Source organism: Oncorhynchus kisutch, linkage group LG28 (genome assembly GCF_002021735.2).
Source record: "Oncorhynchus kisutch isolate 150728-3 linkage group LG28, Okis_V2, whole genome shotgun sequence".
Classification (NCBI taxonomy): domain Eukaryota; kingdom Metazoa; phylum Chordata; class Actinopteri; order Salmoniformes; family Salmonidae; genus Oncorhynchus; species Oncorhynchus kisutch.
The window spans coordinates 34,478,432-34,491,450 of NC_034201.2; the positions used below are offsets into that span (position 1 = coordinate 34,478,432).

General features: G+C 42.6%; 1 protein-coding gene across 2 annotated transcripts in view; it reads right to left on the minus strand.

Annotated features, from left to right (window-relative positions):
- The window catches only part of tmem132e (transmembrane protein 132E), a 346,164-nt gene that overhangs the window by 20,760 nt on the left and 312,385 nt on the right, over positions 1–13,019 (minus strand). For both annotated transcript variants that reach the window (XM_020464756.2, XM_031808129.1), the window contains exons 4-5: positions 8,371–8,563; positions 3,041–3,184 (exon numbers count right to left, since the gene is read on the minus strand). In XM_020464756.2, coding sequence (XP_020320345.1) covers positions 3,041–3,184; positions 8,371–8,563 — 337 coding nt within the window. The remainder of the gene's footprint in view (positions 1–3,040; positions 3,185–8,370; positions 8,564–13,019) is intronic.

Genomic DNA, 13,019 nt, shown 5'->3' on the forward strand with positions numbered 1-13,019 from the left:
AAGGATCAGCTGGGGGAGTCATGTCTCCCGCTCGCTGACAAATCCCCACAGGGTCCTCAGCCCACACCTCCTTTCGCCCAGCCTCCCTCTCTGCTGCCTGCCTTCTCCCCATACTGCCTCCCATTCCCGTGCCTTCCTCCACACCCTGCACAACACAACACAAAATAGCAGAATGAACTCCGTCTGAGCAGAGCACAGATGTGGTCTTTAATAACCAAATCATCCTACAGTGCTCACACACACACACACACACACACACACACACACACACACACACACACACACACACACACACACAGTACAGTCAAATGGGATTGGGTTATCCGGCAGCGCTGACATATACTGTGGCCTATTTATTTCAAAGAGGGAGAAACAAACAAACAAATAAACGCCTCAGCAAAGAGAAATGAGAGCAGCATAACCTTTTCCAAAAGTTGGGAACAAACACAGAACAATGGCAGGTTGGCGAATAGCCAAAGCAAAAAATAAAAAATAAATGCTTTGTTTAAAAAAAAACATACAAAAATTAAGCAGAAGCCCACGCATTTGGAATTCACAACCTATAGTGTGCACATGGTGAGGCCTGGTTTAAATGACAAGACATTCTCTATGTGCTTTACTTATAGACCGAGCGGAGCCTATAGTTTTGAGTGTTCCACAGATTCACCTAGGCCACGCGAATAGAATAATAGAATAGAGTAATCTGATTAGAACAGATCTGCATTACAGTGCTGTGTATGAATAATGTGGCACCACAAAATGCAATGGGGATAGCACAAAACCACACAACTGAACAACCACACAACCTTTGGATAATCTTTAGAAACCTTTCTTTTGTATTCGGCGGATTGTTTTATAGAACTGTCTCGGCTTGAAGGTCTCATCTTGCATTATCCTCTAAAGTTCAATGGCAAGGGCAGCAAAGCGAGATCTATTCAATAACATTGAGCTAATGCAGCTCGCCTTGAAACCATTCTAAACCTTCTCACAAACAGATTAATGGCAAAATGTCTCACTTTTGATTTGCCCTCTGACAAATAGATCCTAGTCTTATCACACATATGAATGTCAGAATAAGATTAGGTGTGGTCTGTATTTTCTTGCTGTATTGTACAGTTGATGCTTTTCCCTCCACTTATTCTGAACACATGCATTTATTGTTGTGCACTCTCCTTTCGATAATCCCACGTGATCATCTCAATTGAACAGAAATGCTTAAATCAACATAAAAAAATTTAGTATAATTTTTCTCACATGTATAATTTTCTCACGTTCTGTAAGGTGTCGTGATGCTGTCATCAAACGTGCTCTGAGAAAATCAACAAATAAAGTTGGATTACATTTCAGAGGTTGCAACCTCCTTTATCCAACTCTTTCTACAGATAAATGGGATTTACCCCTGCTGATTATGGGGTATGAAGGCAAAATGTGGGTCCTTCTTCAATCCACAAATGGGAGTTGAAGTTGTATTCTACCACTGTGGGCTCCCAACGGGCCGAAGTTGTGTTTGTGAGTCATCCCAGGACACTAGCATCGTCTCCTCGCCTCCAGTCATCCAGTGATGGAAAAAGTATCCAAGTGTCATACCTGAGTAAAAGTAAAGATACCTTAATAGAAAATGACTCAAGTAAAAGTGAAAGTCACCCAGTAAAATAATATTTGTGTAAAAGTCCAAAAGTATTTGGTTTTAAATATACTTAAGCATCAAAAGTTAATGTAATTACTTTAAATATACGTATCAAAAGTAAAAGTATAAATCATTTCGAATTCCCTATTAAGAAAACGAGATGGCACTACTCTTGTTTTTTATTTATTTATGGATAGCCAGAGGCAACCTCCATCACTCAGACAAACAAAGCATTTGTGTTTAGTGAGTCTGCCAGATCAGTGGCAGTAGGGATGACCAGGGATGTGCTCATGATAAGTGTGTGAATTAGACCATTTACCTGTCCTGCTAAGCATTCAAAATGTAACGAGTACTTTTGGGTGTCAGGGAAAATGCATGGAATAAAAAGTACATAATTTTCTTTAGGAATGTAGTGAAGTAAAAATAAAAGTTGTCAAAAATAAAAAATAGTAAAGTACGGATACCCCAAAATACTACTTAAGTAGTACTTTCAAGTATTTTGACTTAAGTCCTTTACAGCACTACAGTCGCCCTACTTGGCTAAGTTTGCGTCCCAAATAGTACCCTATTCCCTATTTAGTGCAGTAATTCTGACCAGGACCTCTGGTAAAAATGTGTGCAGTAAATAGGGAATAGCGGGACATTTGGGATGTAGCCTTAGTCAATGAAAAAACGATGGAAATGGATGCCTTGCACCAGATAATGCAGCTAAAGTAAACTCTAAGGTCTAGAGACAAGGTGGCAACCAGACTAGACCAGACTAGACCAGACTAGGCCAGACTAGACCAGACTTGACCAGACTAGGCCAGACTAGACCAGACTAGGCCAGACTAGGCCAGACTAGACCTGACTAGACCAGACTAGACCAGACTTGGCCAGACTAGGCCAGACTAGACCAGACTAGACCAGACTCGGCCAGACTAGGCCAGACTAGGCCAGACTAGACCAGACTAGGCCAGACTAGGCCAGACTAGACCAGACTAGGCCAGAATAGGCCAGACTAGGCCAGACTAGGCCAGACTAGGCCAGACTAGACCAGACTAGGCCAGAGAAGAGAAGTGTTTCAAAACTATATCCTTTATAGTTATAACTGTGCTTTGTAACCTTTTGGTGTACCAGTACGTGTATGAACATCCATTGATTCGTCCGTGGGGGGACAGCCATATAATGAGGTTTTCATGTTTGCATTATGGTATATTAAAGTGTGCTGCAGGTCCATTAGGGTGTGTAGGAGTACGGTGGAATTCCATTCGGTATCAGATGCATTACCAAGATCGGAGAGATAGGGTTGCAAAATTCCGGTAATTTTCCCAAAATTCCCCAGTTTTCCAGAAATCCCAATAATGAAAACCTGGGGATTTGGGGAAAGTTACTGGAATTTTGCAACCTACGTGGGAATCTGCTGTACCATACCTTGACAATGTCTTCGTTAGAAGACTTGCACTCTACGAAGGACGAGACATCGGTGACGACTCCACTCATTTCAATAGAGACAACTTTCACGGGAATGGCCACGGTTCGGCCGGTCAGTATCGCAGTGTTAATGATTTCGGTGTCCTGTAGAGTAGAGGGGGAACAAACATGAAACAGTGTTAGATAGTGATCATCGCTATTATATTTCACTGGGTACTTCCAATATGTACCTTTCAAAAATAATGTCCAAAAGAGTTCCGCTGGAAGCCATTCTCAGTGATCGATGGGTTTGATTTTCATCCATTTCACCACTCCAACTACAGATGTAGGATCTTAACTTGAGCCAGTTTGCTTCAACAGGAAATGTGAATTATTATGTGGATTATAATTGGCATTATAATACACATTTTTGTAGGGGTTGATACATTTTTCTTAAGGGTAAATCAAGTCTGAAATGTCAAAGTGGAAATTACATACTTCAGAAGCCTTTTTGAAATCTCAAATATACTACAAGTTGAACATTTCCTGTACTGTACAAAGGGAATATGTTTTTATGTTTTCTCCTCCGAGCTGCATTCTGCTCCAAATGACTAGAACAAAAAGGCAAGAAGTTCACGTTGACTATGTATACTAAGTCATTTGAGTTGTAAAGTGAAACATTCCTTCTTCATCAAGAGGATGCAAAAATGAAGGTGACAAAGGAAAGTATATTTGAATGCCCCAACAAAACATAACCTGTCCTAAAAACCTTTGTATCTGTCCTCACAATCTGGGTTACTGTTGGTGAATCTGTGCACTAAGGCCTCAAACAACAGGTTACTGTTGGTAAATCTGTGCACTAAGGCCCCAAACAACAGGTTACTGTTGGTAAATCTGTGCACTAAGGTCCCAAACAACAGGTTACTGTTAGTGAATCTGTGCACTAAGGCCTCAAACAACAGGTTACTGTTGGTGAATCTGTGCACTAAGGCCTCAAACAACAGGTTACTGTTGGTGAATCTGTGCACTAAGGCCCCAAACAACAGGTTACTGTTGTTGAATCTGTGCACTAAGGCCCCAAACAACAGGTTACTGTTGGTGAATCTGTGCACTAAGGCCCCAAACAACAGGTTACTGTTAGTGAATCTGTGCACTAAGGCCTCAAACAACAGGTTACTGTTGGTGAATCTGTGCACTAAGGCCCCAAACAACAGGTTACTGTTAGTGAATCTGTGCACTAAGGCCTCAAACAACAGGTTACTGTTGGTGAATCTGTGCACTAAGGCCTCAAACAACAGGTTACTGTTGGTGAATCTGTGCACTAAGGCCTCAAACAACAGGTTACTGTTGGTGAATCTGTGCACTAAGGCCCCAAACAACAGGTTACTGTTGGTGAATCTGTGCACTAAGGCCCCAAACAACAGGTTACTGTTAGTGAATCTGTGCACTAAGGCCCAAAACAACAGGTTACTGTTAGTGAATCTGTGCACTAAGGCCTCAAACAACAGGTTACGGTTAGTGAATCTGTGCACTAAGGCCTCAAACAACAACTATTAAGTCTCGTGTTGCTAATAAATGCTGGGGAATAAAAAACTGACTTGAGAACTGATTATAAACAGGGCCAAGTCCGTCAGCAGATCTACACTTTTATCATGACTCCAGTGATATAGAAACAGCCAATTAAAATGCACACTGGTCCTTGAAATGGGCGACTGTTAATAAACTCATTATTTTGACGGAATGAATGTGAGCTATGCGGGGGTAAGGAGTTTGACTTTAATTTGTGTCCCTCGTGGCCCCCTAGAGAAAACCCAAATCATGTAAATGTTCCTTTGACTTCAATCAAAACACCACCATGCTCAAGTCTTGGAGAGAAAACAGTAATACCTAATGTGGTGTAATCAAAAAGAATGCAACATATAAAAGAGGATTAATGTTGCTTCTGGAGGCATGTGTGTTGATGAGCTCCTTTAATTTGTAGTGCCCTAGAGCTGGCAATCAAACAGGAGAGTTTACCCGGCATGATACAAGCATATGTTCACTGACAATGAGTACAAATTGTATGTTGTGTGTGCCCTTCGAAAACCAATACATACTGAATGACTTATTGCTGTCCATAGCAGGTAATCTCACAATATAACTTCCAAACTATTTGAAACTAGAACAATTTAAAGTCTAGAAGAATTCACAATGGTCAGGTCCTGCCCAAATCAAATTAGCTGGTGCACTATTTGAATATTGATGCCATTTTACCTGTTGATACATTTGTTCATAATACAATATGCTTATTAAGTCATTTCCAATGAGGAAAATGTGTTAACCTAGCCTCTGAGGTTCTTGCTAAAGAATAGCCACTGCAGACCAATGACAGCCAACTAAGCACACACTAACAAAGCCCTCGAAGCATACCGCCATAGCACCTTATAATAAAAAAACATCTTGTCCTCCCTAATGTTTCTCATTTTCACGTGCCAATGGTATTGTCACCCCTGGCCAAAGAGAGGCTTTTATTCTCTATTTTGGTTTGGCCAGGGTGCGACTAGGGTGGGCATTCTAGTTTCTTTATTTCTATGTTTTCTATTTCTTTGGCCGGGTGTGGTTCCCAATCAGAGGCAGCTGTCTATCGTTGTCTCTGATTGAGAACCATACTTAGGTAGCCCTTTTTTCCACCTGTCTTTGTGGGAAGTTGACTTTTGTTTAAGGCACATAGCAATTAGCGTCACGGTTATTATTTTTTTTGTAGTGTTTGTTGTTTTGTTCAGTGTCTTTTTTCCAAATAAAGAGAAAATGTATGCTCCACACCCTGCGCTTTGGTCCTCTACCTTTAACAGCTGTGACAGGTATTCTGTTGCCCAGCTAATATGCAAAATTTAAATGGGGGGGCCTGAGAATTTATGGTGGCGGTAAGCGGAAGCCACAGTGTCTGGAGTAATGAGTGAGAGCTTATCGTGAACACAGTAGGGGGAGAGCTATCAATAACACGCAGGAAAGGATTTCAAAGTAATCAAACACTTTATAGCCTACGAAACACCAAGGTTAACACTTTTAAACTCCATTCAGTAAGAAAAGGATCAGTTAGTGTAGACACGACCACTCCAGGCCCAATAAACGGGACTGAGACAACTATCCGTCTAATACACTGCGGAAATTAAAACATATATTATACAGCTTCTGAAACAATGACTAGTATTGTCGATTAATGACTACTAGTTTAGCTTCATCCATGTGAACAGTGTTTTAGATTTAAACTGGAGAAATGAAAGAAGCAGGGTCCACTTTAATCCAAGTAACCAAATGACAAGCAGCGAGAAAATGAATGAAGCTTGACAGCCCCACAGTTGTTGAGTTTTGATGGAGGCTTTAAGACCGAGCCGATTAGCCAGCGAATCATATCAAAGCCAAACCTCTGCTGGCTCCCACTTCCTACTCCTCATGGAAATGATTGAAACGCCACGTCAGACGTGCAAAACCTGTGGCGTGTGTAGATGTGTGTGTGTGTGTGTGCGTGCCCTGTGACTTCGTGCCATGAGGACCTCGGCAAAGAAAATGCCCATGTTTTATTTATAATCTGTTCGCTACTGCGGCAGCATGAAGCAGTGGTGGAGCCAGCAACACAGTATCCTGCTATTCTCCTCATCTCCCTCTCCACCTCTCCCATCCCTCGTTAATAAGAAGCCCGAGAGGGCTCTCTGACACGGGGCGGTAATTGCGCCAAGACTGTGGGGGCCAGGGGGACCTAGTTGGGGCCCTGACAGGACTAATGTGATGGATTCTGATTTAACCACATCCTCCTGGAAGATGCTACTACTCTGCACTGTAAACTCACCCACCTCCTTCGTTCCTCCTCCCTCCCTACTATCTCACCGCTCCCTCGCCTCCTCCTCCCCAGTTGTAGTGGCTCAGCTCTGGCTGGCAGTGAATCTGCTTAGCAAAGCTTTCACGTCTTGGGATTAGTTTTTTTCCATCCCTCTATCTCTCCCTCAAGCCTCCCTCCCTCTCTCCCTCGTTTGTTCATGCTAGGGCTAAATCAGAGAGGGGATTCATTTTGTGCACATGTCTTGCCATGTTCTTGTCCCTTGTCTGTTTCATTTTTTTGTTACTCAAGATAAAATGCATCTTGTGTGTTTTTTCCCCAGATTGCCTCATCCTGCTGTCTCCCAAATCAGTGGCTGCAGAAAAAATACTGATCTGAGCCTTCTGGTTTCTATCACGCTCTCAGAGGATGTGTGCAATGGTAGACACAAAGAACTAAGTGCATTATGTCTACCGCCTTGCTGCTACTGTTACTGTTACAATAATTAGACAGAGAGATCTGAGAATGTGTGGCATTAGATTCTGCCTTGGTCAAATGGCACCCTATTCCCTATATAGTGCATTACTTTTGACCAGAGTGCTATGGGACCAGGTCAAAAGTAGTATACTATGAAGGGAATAAGGTTACATTTGGGACGCAGCCTCTCTACACTACAGTACATGAAGCAGAAACAGTGAAACAAAGCAGCTGATAATGAATGAAATGGCGCAGGTTGCCTCGGCTATTGCTATTTTTTGCTATTCCCCACGCGTTGGCCTTTCTATGACCCCGGCTCCTTTCAGCTGAACTCCTATCCTCATCGCTGCCTGACCCCTCTAACAAAGCCCTCGAAGCATACCGCCAAGTCCGGTGAACACACAGAGGTCATGTTCCTCTTCGCTTATTAACCTCTGTTGTTGAGTGTGTTAAAAAAAGTGTCTTCAGTACCTGGGTGCTTGCTTCTTTGCAATTTGTGGCATTTTAGACCTATATAAATATATGCAGGGCTGAGGGAACTAAGTGTCGTTATACATTTTACCCAACCAGTTGAATTGTAATATCCAAATAATGAAGTCTCTCCCACCTAAAACTTCTAGAGACTTTCCACAGGCTCCCTTCACCAAGTAAGGGGAGGTGAAACCACATAGGAGGCGACTTGACCCTTCAGGACTGGCCCTCTTCCTTCCTATTACTTAATTAATGTCCCTTGCTTCCACAATTGTTTTTTACTGCCTACTACAGTAATTGCCCCTTTTCATGAGATAGGAGTGGAGACGCCAGACAGACTCTTAGCATGATGTGCCATTACTTGGTGGCCTTTGTAGCCTTCTCTTAGCAGGTGAAATCATCATCGATCTAGTGAGAGAGAACCTCGTGTTGATAAGCATGGTTACAAATGACAATGGGGATTGAAGGTCCTTTGATGAAACTGGAGGCTAACCTATTGTCTTACATGAGAGATTTGAATTGAATAGTTGTGGCAAATGTTTCAATGGACCGATTCAACTGATATGAACATTATTATAGCATACCATATGTGATGTCACAGGTTACTCACCATGGAGAGTGGGATGATAGCCTGAATGTCCTTCTGCACCACGGTCAACTCAGTCACCACCTTCTCCGAGTCCGGAGGTGGGTTCTGGCCCCGGTAGTCGATGTTCCAGTTGATCCTTCTGGTGACCGATTGGCTGGTGAAGTTCTCCATCTCAAAGTCCAGTTGCATCACCTCGATATTGGCCAGTTCATCCCTGTGGGGAATGGAATAATTGAGCAATTAAAGCATCAATAACAGCAATATGTTACCAAAAACACAGTAGGATCCAGCACCAAATCCAGCATTTTATTCATTTACAAGGGGCTTAATGGGGGTCAGGCTGCATTTGATCATTAAATATGCTAATGAGTAGACGATCGGAACAAGCAGCTGTTCTGTCATGTATTAGGTATTATTGGAACAGTCAGCAATCAGGCTGCTGCTTGTGCGCATCTGTTGTTTTGGAATAACCAATGAGGTCCAGAAATATGCCATTCCTATCTGCTTTTAGGAGCTACCTGACCAGGCATGAGATCCCCACACACATGCTTGAGCATGTATTTTTAGGGTGTTTATCAAGAGAGATTAACATGAACAGACTATAGGGAGGCAGGTAGCCTAGCGATTAGAGCGTTGGTTCGCATACCTGAGCCGACAAGGTGAAAAATCTTTCCATTTACCCTTGAGCATGGCACATGACGCTAGTTTGCTCCAGGGGTACCGTACTACTATAGCTGACCCTGTAAAACAATACATTTCACCATACCTACTCAGTGTGTGACAAAACATAATCTTATTTTTATTTGAAAATTGCAGTGCACCAACATCGTTCTAAAAATGTATAAATGAAGGAAGCATGTGAAGCCTTCACAACATCAGCCTCAGGTGATTCATCACCTAAATGAATGTGACTGAACTCTGGAAAAAGTGAGTGTGACTGAACTCCAAAAGTGAGTTGAACTTCTTACAAGGTGACCAAAGAGTCTTTGATAAACTAAGATTTATAAAGACTTCACGGTCTAAACGTGACAGCTTTTTTTATAAAAGAGCACCATGACATAGATTCCTAACCATTTGAGAAAAAACTGAATCCCCCCCTGTCCTAGATTTTTGAAGCGTTGTCAGACGTGTCGTTACAATTTCTGATGCTTGCACCACACGATCTGTCATGTCAATGGTCCACACAACTTCAATCACACCCCTATTGTAATGTCATTGGCTAGTTGCTTCTCATTCTGACGGGTCCAGTGTAGTGAAACAGCTTATTTTTTCCTTCAAACGCTCCTCATGTGGGTAGTTAGAAATATTATGGTTGTGGTCCTTTCTTGTGTGTTGTCTTTTCACTTTTTTTGCATCTATTTACCTATCCAGCTAGCCAAGCAACTCATTCCCACATCAATCTTTGGTAGAATATGTCTGTTTCCCACACGGACAAGCAGCCTACAGTAGATTTTCAATGTGATCATTTAGTACAAAACATCTGTGTTTCCCAAACTCGGTTCTGGGGACCCTTCCGGGATGCACATTTAGGTTTTTGCCCTAGCACTACACAGAGTCAAATAACCAACTCATCATCAAGCACTGATTATTTGGGAAACCCTGCAATGCATCATCTGTACAAGATGTTACAACTGTCTCAATGGATTTCAATGATCAGTCAATAAAACGGCAAAACCTGTTCATTACATTTCTATGGACATGGTAAGCTTTTCATTACATTTCCATGATCATTACCATAGCCCATAGACCGTATGTACATACGTACCAGCCAGTTATGACTAGCACACATGCAGTAGAGTGGTCAAACATACGATGTGAACAACCCCTCCTACCATTTCAAACATCCATTACTTTAACCACATGACCAGTAGCCATGTGTACTCGTACATGTTAGTTTTACCTAGGCAAAGATGAACTTTCACCCCGTTTCATTCCATGCATTGTATATGTACTAAAACATTCAACCCCTTCTAGTTATAAAGGACTTATCTTCTTCTAAGATGGTGTAAAATTATTGAATCAATTGTGGAATAAAGTTCCAGCAGACCAACATACTATATGTTTTATATACCACCATTTACTATTGCTCCAAGCTGCGAAACCATCACATCTGAAAGACACATTCCGCATTGCACTTCGAAAGGGTTTCAGCAGTGTAGGCCTACAGTAGGTTCCCGGTTTACAAGACCATTACAGACACACTTGACCTGGATCTGAAATGAACCATGCTGCTATCTCCCCTAGGCAGAGAGAAAAGAAGTCTGCCCTTCAAAGGGAAAATGCCAATGTCGTAATGAAGACTGGGAGCCGAGTCCCTATCTCCAGTACTGCACTCACAAAGGGCCTTACTGGAAACAGCATGATGAGAGATGACAGCCTAAATGACTTCTGACTGTTTGTCTCAACATCACTCATGGAATATTCCTACTTATTTATCTATGACACTCCTTACAAAGCAGGTAGCTTGGCCAGACCCTCGACAACTAGCACTCAGAAAACCAGACACCCAAATCGCTCATGTGCTGAATAAGAGTTACACAGGGGTGGAAATGGAGTCAATGCGCTATTAGGATATGTTGTGTGGGTGACATGTCCTTTTCAAATGGAAGGCCTTGTGGGGTTAACAACTCCCTTTCTGTGCACCCTGGTTATCTTTACTAGCCCATGCTTACACGTTTACATAAGTAGGGCTTCCATGCTCAGATCAGGCCCCTGCTGAGCTGATTAGCAGGATAGTTTCATTGTGTCATTGGGTCAACTCCCCCAGAGGCGTAGCTAGTTATTTAACACAACACCACAGCAGGGTCCGATAGAACGTCAAGGGGAGGGATGCATTATTGAACAATATCTACCTGATCCCTCTCATTGATCACTGATGGGGTTGTGCTGGTGCTGTGTTTCCCAACTCCGGTCCTCGAGTACACCCAACTAGCTGTCAAGGCAGTTAACCCACTGTTCCTAGGCTGTCATAGAAAATAAGAATTTGTTCTTAACTGACTTTCCTAGTTAAATAAAGGTAAAATAAAAAATAATAAAATATGGATCCCCATTAGCTGGATCCCCAATCTGCCAAGGCAGATTTCACAACACATTCAGTGTGTGACCGTGTGTGACCACAGTGGGACCAGAAAGTTCCTCGACGTACACATCACTGACAATCTGAAATGGTCCACCCCACACAGATAGTGTGGTGAGGAAAACGCAACTGCACCTCTTCAACCTCAGGAGGCTGAAGAAATTCGGCTTGGCCCCTAAGACCCTCAAAAACGTTTAAAGATGCACAATTAAGAGCATCCTGTTGGGCTGTATCACTGCCTGTTACGGCAACTGCACCACTCACAACCACAGAGCTATCCAGACGGTGCTGCAGTCTGCCCAACGCATCACCCGGTGCACACTGCTTGCCCTCCAGGACACCTACAGCACCTGATGTCACAGAAAGGTCGCCAAAAGGATCATCAGCGACATCAACTACCCGAGCCACGGCCTGTTCACCCCGCTATCATCCAGAAGGCAAAGTCAGTACAGGTGCATCAAAGCTGGGACCGAGAGAGTGAAAAACAGCTCCTATCTCAAGGCCTTCAGACTGTTAAATAGCCATTACTAGCCGGCTACCACTTGGTTACTCAACCCTGCACCATAGAGGCTGCTGCCCTATGTACAGTTGAAGTCAGAAGTTTACATTCACCTTAGCCAAATACATTTAAACTCAGTTTTTCACAATTCCTGACATTTAATCCTAGTAAAAATTATCTTTCAGTTAGGATCACCACTTTCATTTTAAGAATGTGAAATGTCAGAATAATAGTAGAGAGAATGATTTATTTAAGCTTTTATTTCTTTCATCACATTCCCAGTGGGTCAGAAGTTTACAAACACTCAATTAGTATTTGGTAGTATTTGTCTTTAAATTGCTTAACTTGGGTCAAGTGTTTCGCGTAGCCTTCTACAAGCTTCCCACAATAAGTTGGGTGAATTTTGGTCCATTCCTTCTGACAGAGTTGGTGTAACTGAGTCAGGTTTGTAAGGCCTCCTTGCTAGCACACACTTTTTCAGTTGTGCCCACAAATGTTCTATAGGATTGAGGTCAGGGCTTAATGATTGCCACTCCAATACCTTGACTTTGTTGTCCTTTCACCACAACTTTGGAAGTATGCTTGGGGTCATTGTTCATTTGGAAGACCCATTTGTGACCAAGCTTTAACTTCCTGACTGATGTCTTGAGATGTTGCTTCAATATATCCACATAATTTTCCTACCTGATGACGCCATCTATTTTGTGAAGTGCACCAGTCCCTCCTGCTGCAAAGCACCTCCACAACATGATGCTGCCACTCCCGTGCTTCACGATTGGGATGGTGTTCTTCGGCTTGCAAGCATTCCCTTTTTCCTCCAAACATAACGATGGTCGTTATGGCCAAACAATTCTATTTTTGTTTCATCAGACCAGAGGACATTTCTCCAAAAAGTACAATATTTTTCCCCATGTGCAGTTGCAAACCGTAGTCTGGCTTTTTTATGGCGGTTTTGGGAGAGTGGCTTCTTCCTTGCTGAGCAGCCTTTCAGGTTATGTCGATATAGGACTCGTTTTACTGTGGATATAGATACTTTTGTACCTGTTTCCTCCAGCATTTTCACAAGATCCTTTTCGCACCAAAGTACGTTCATCT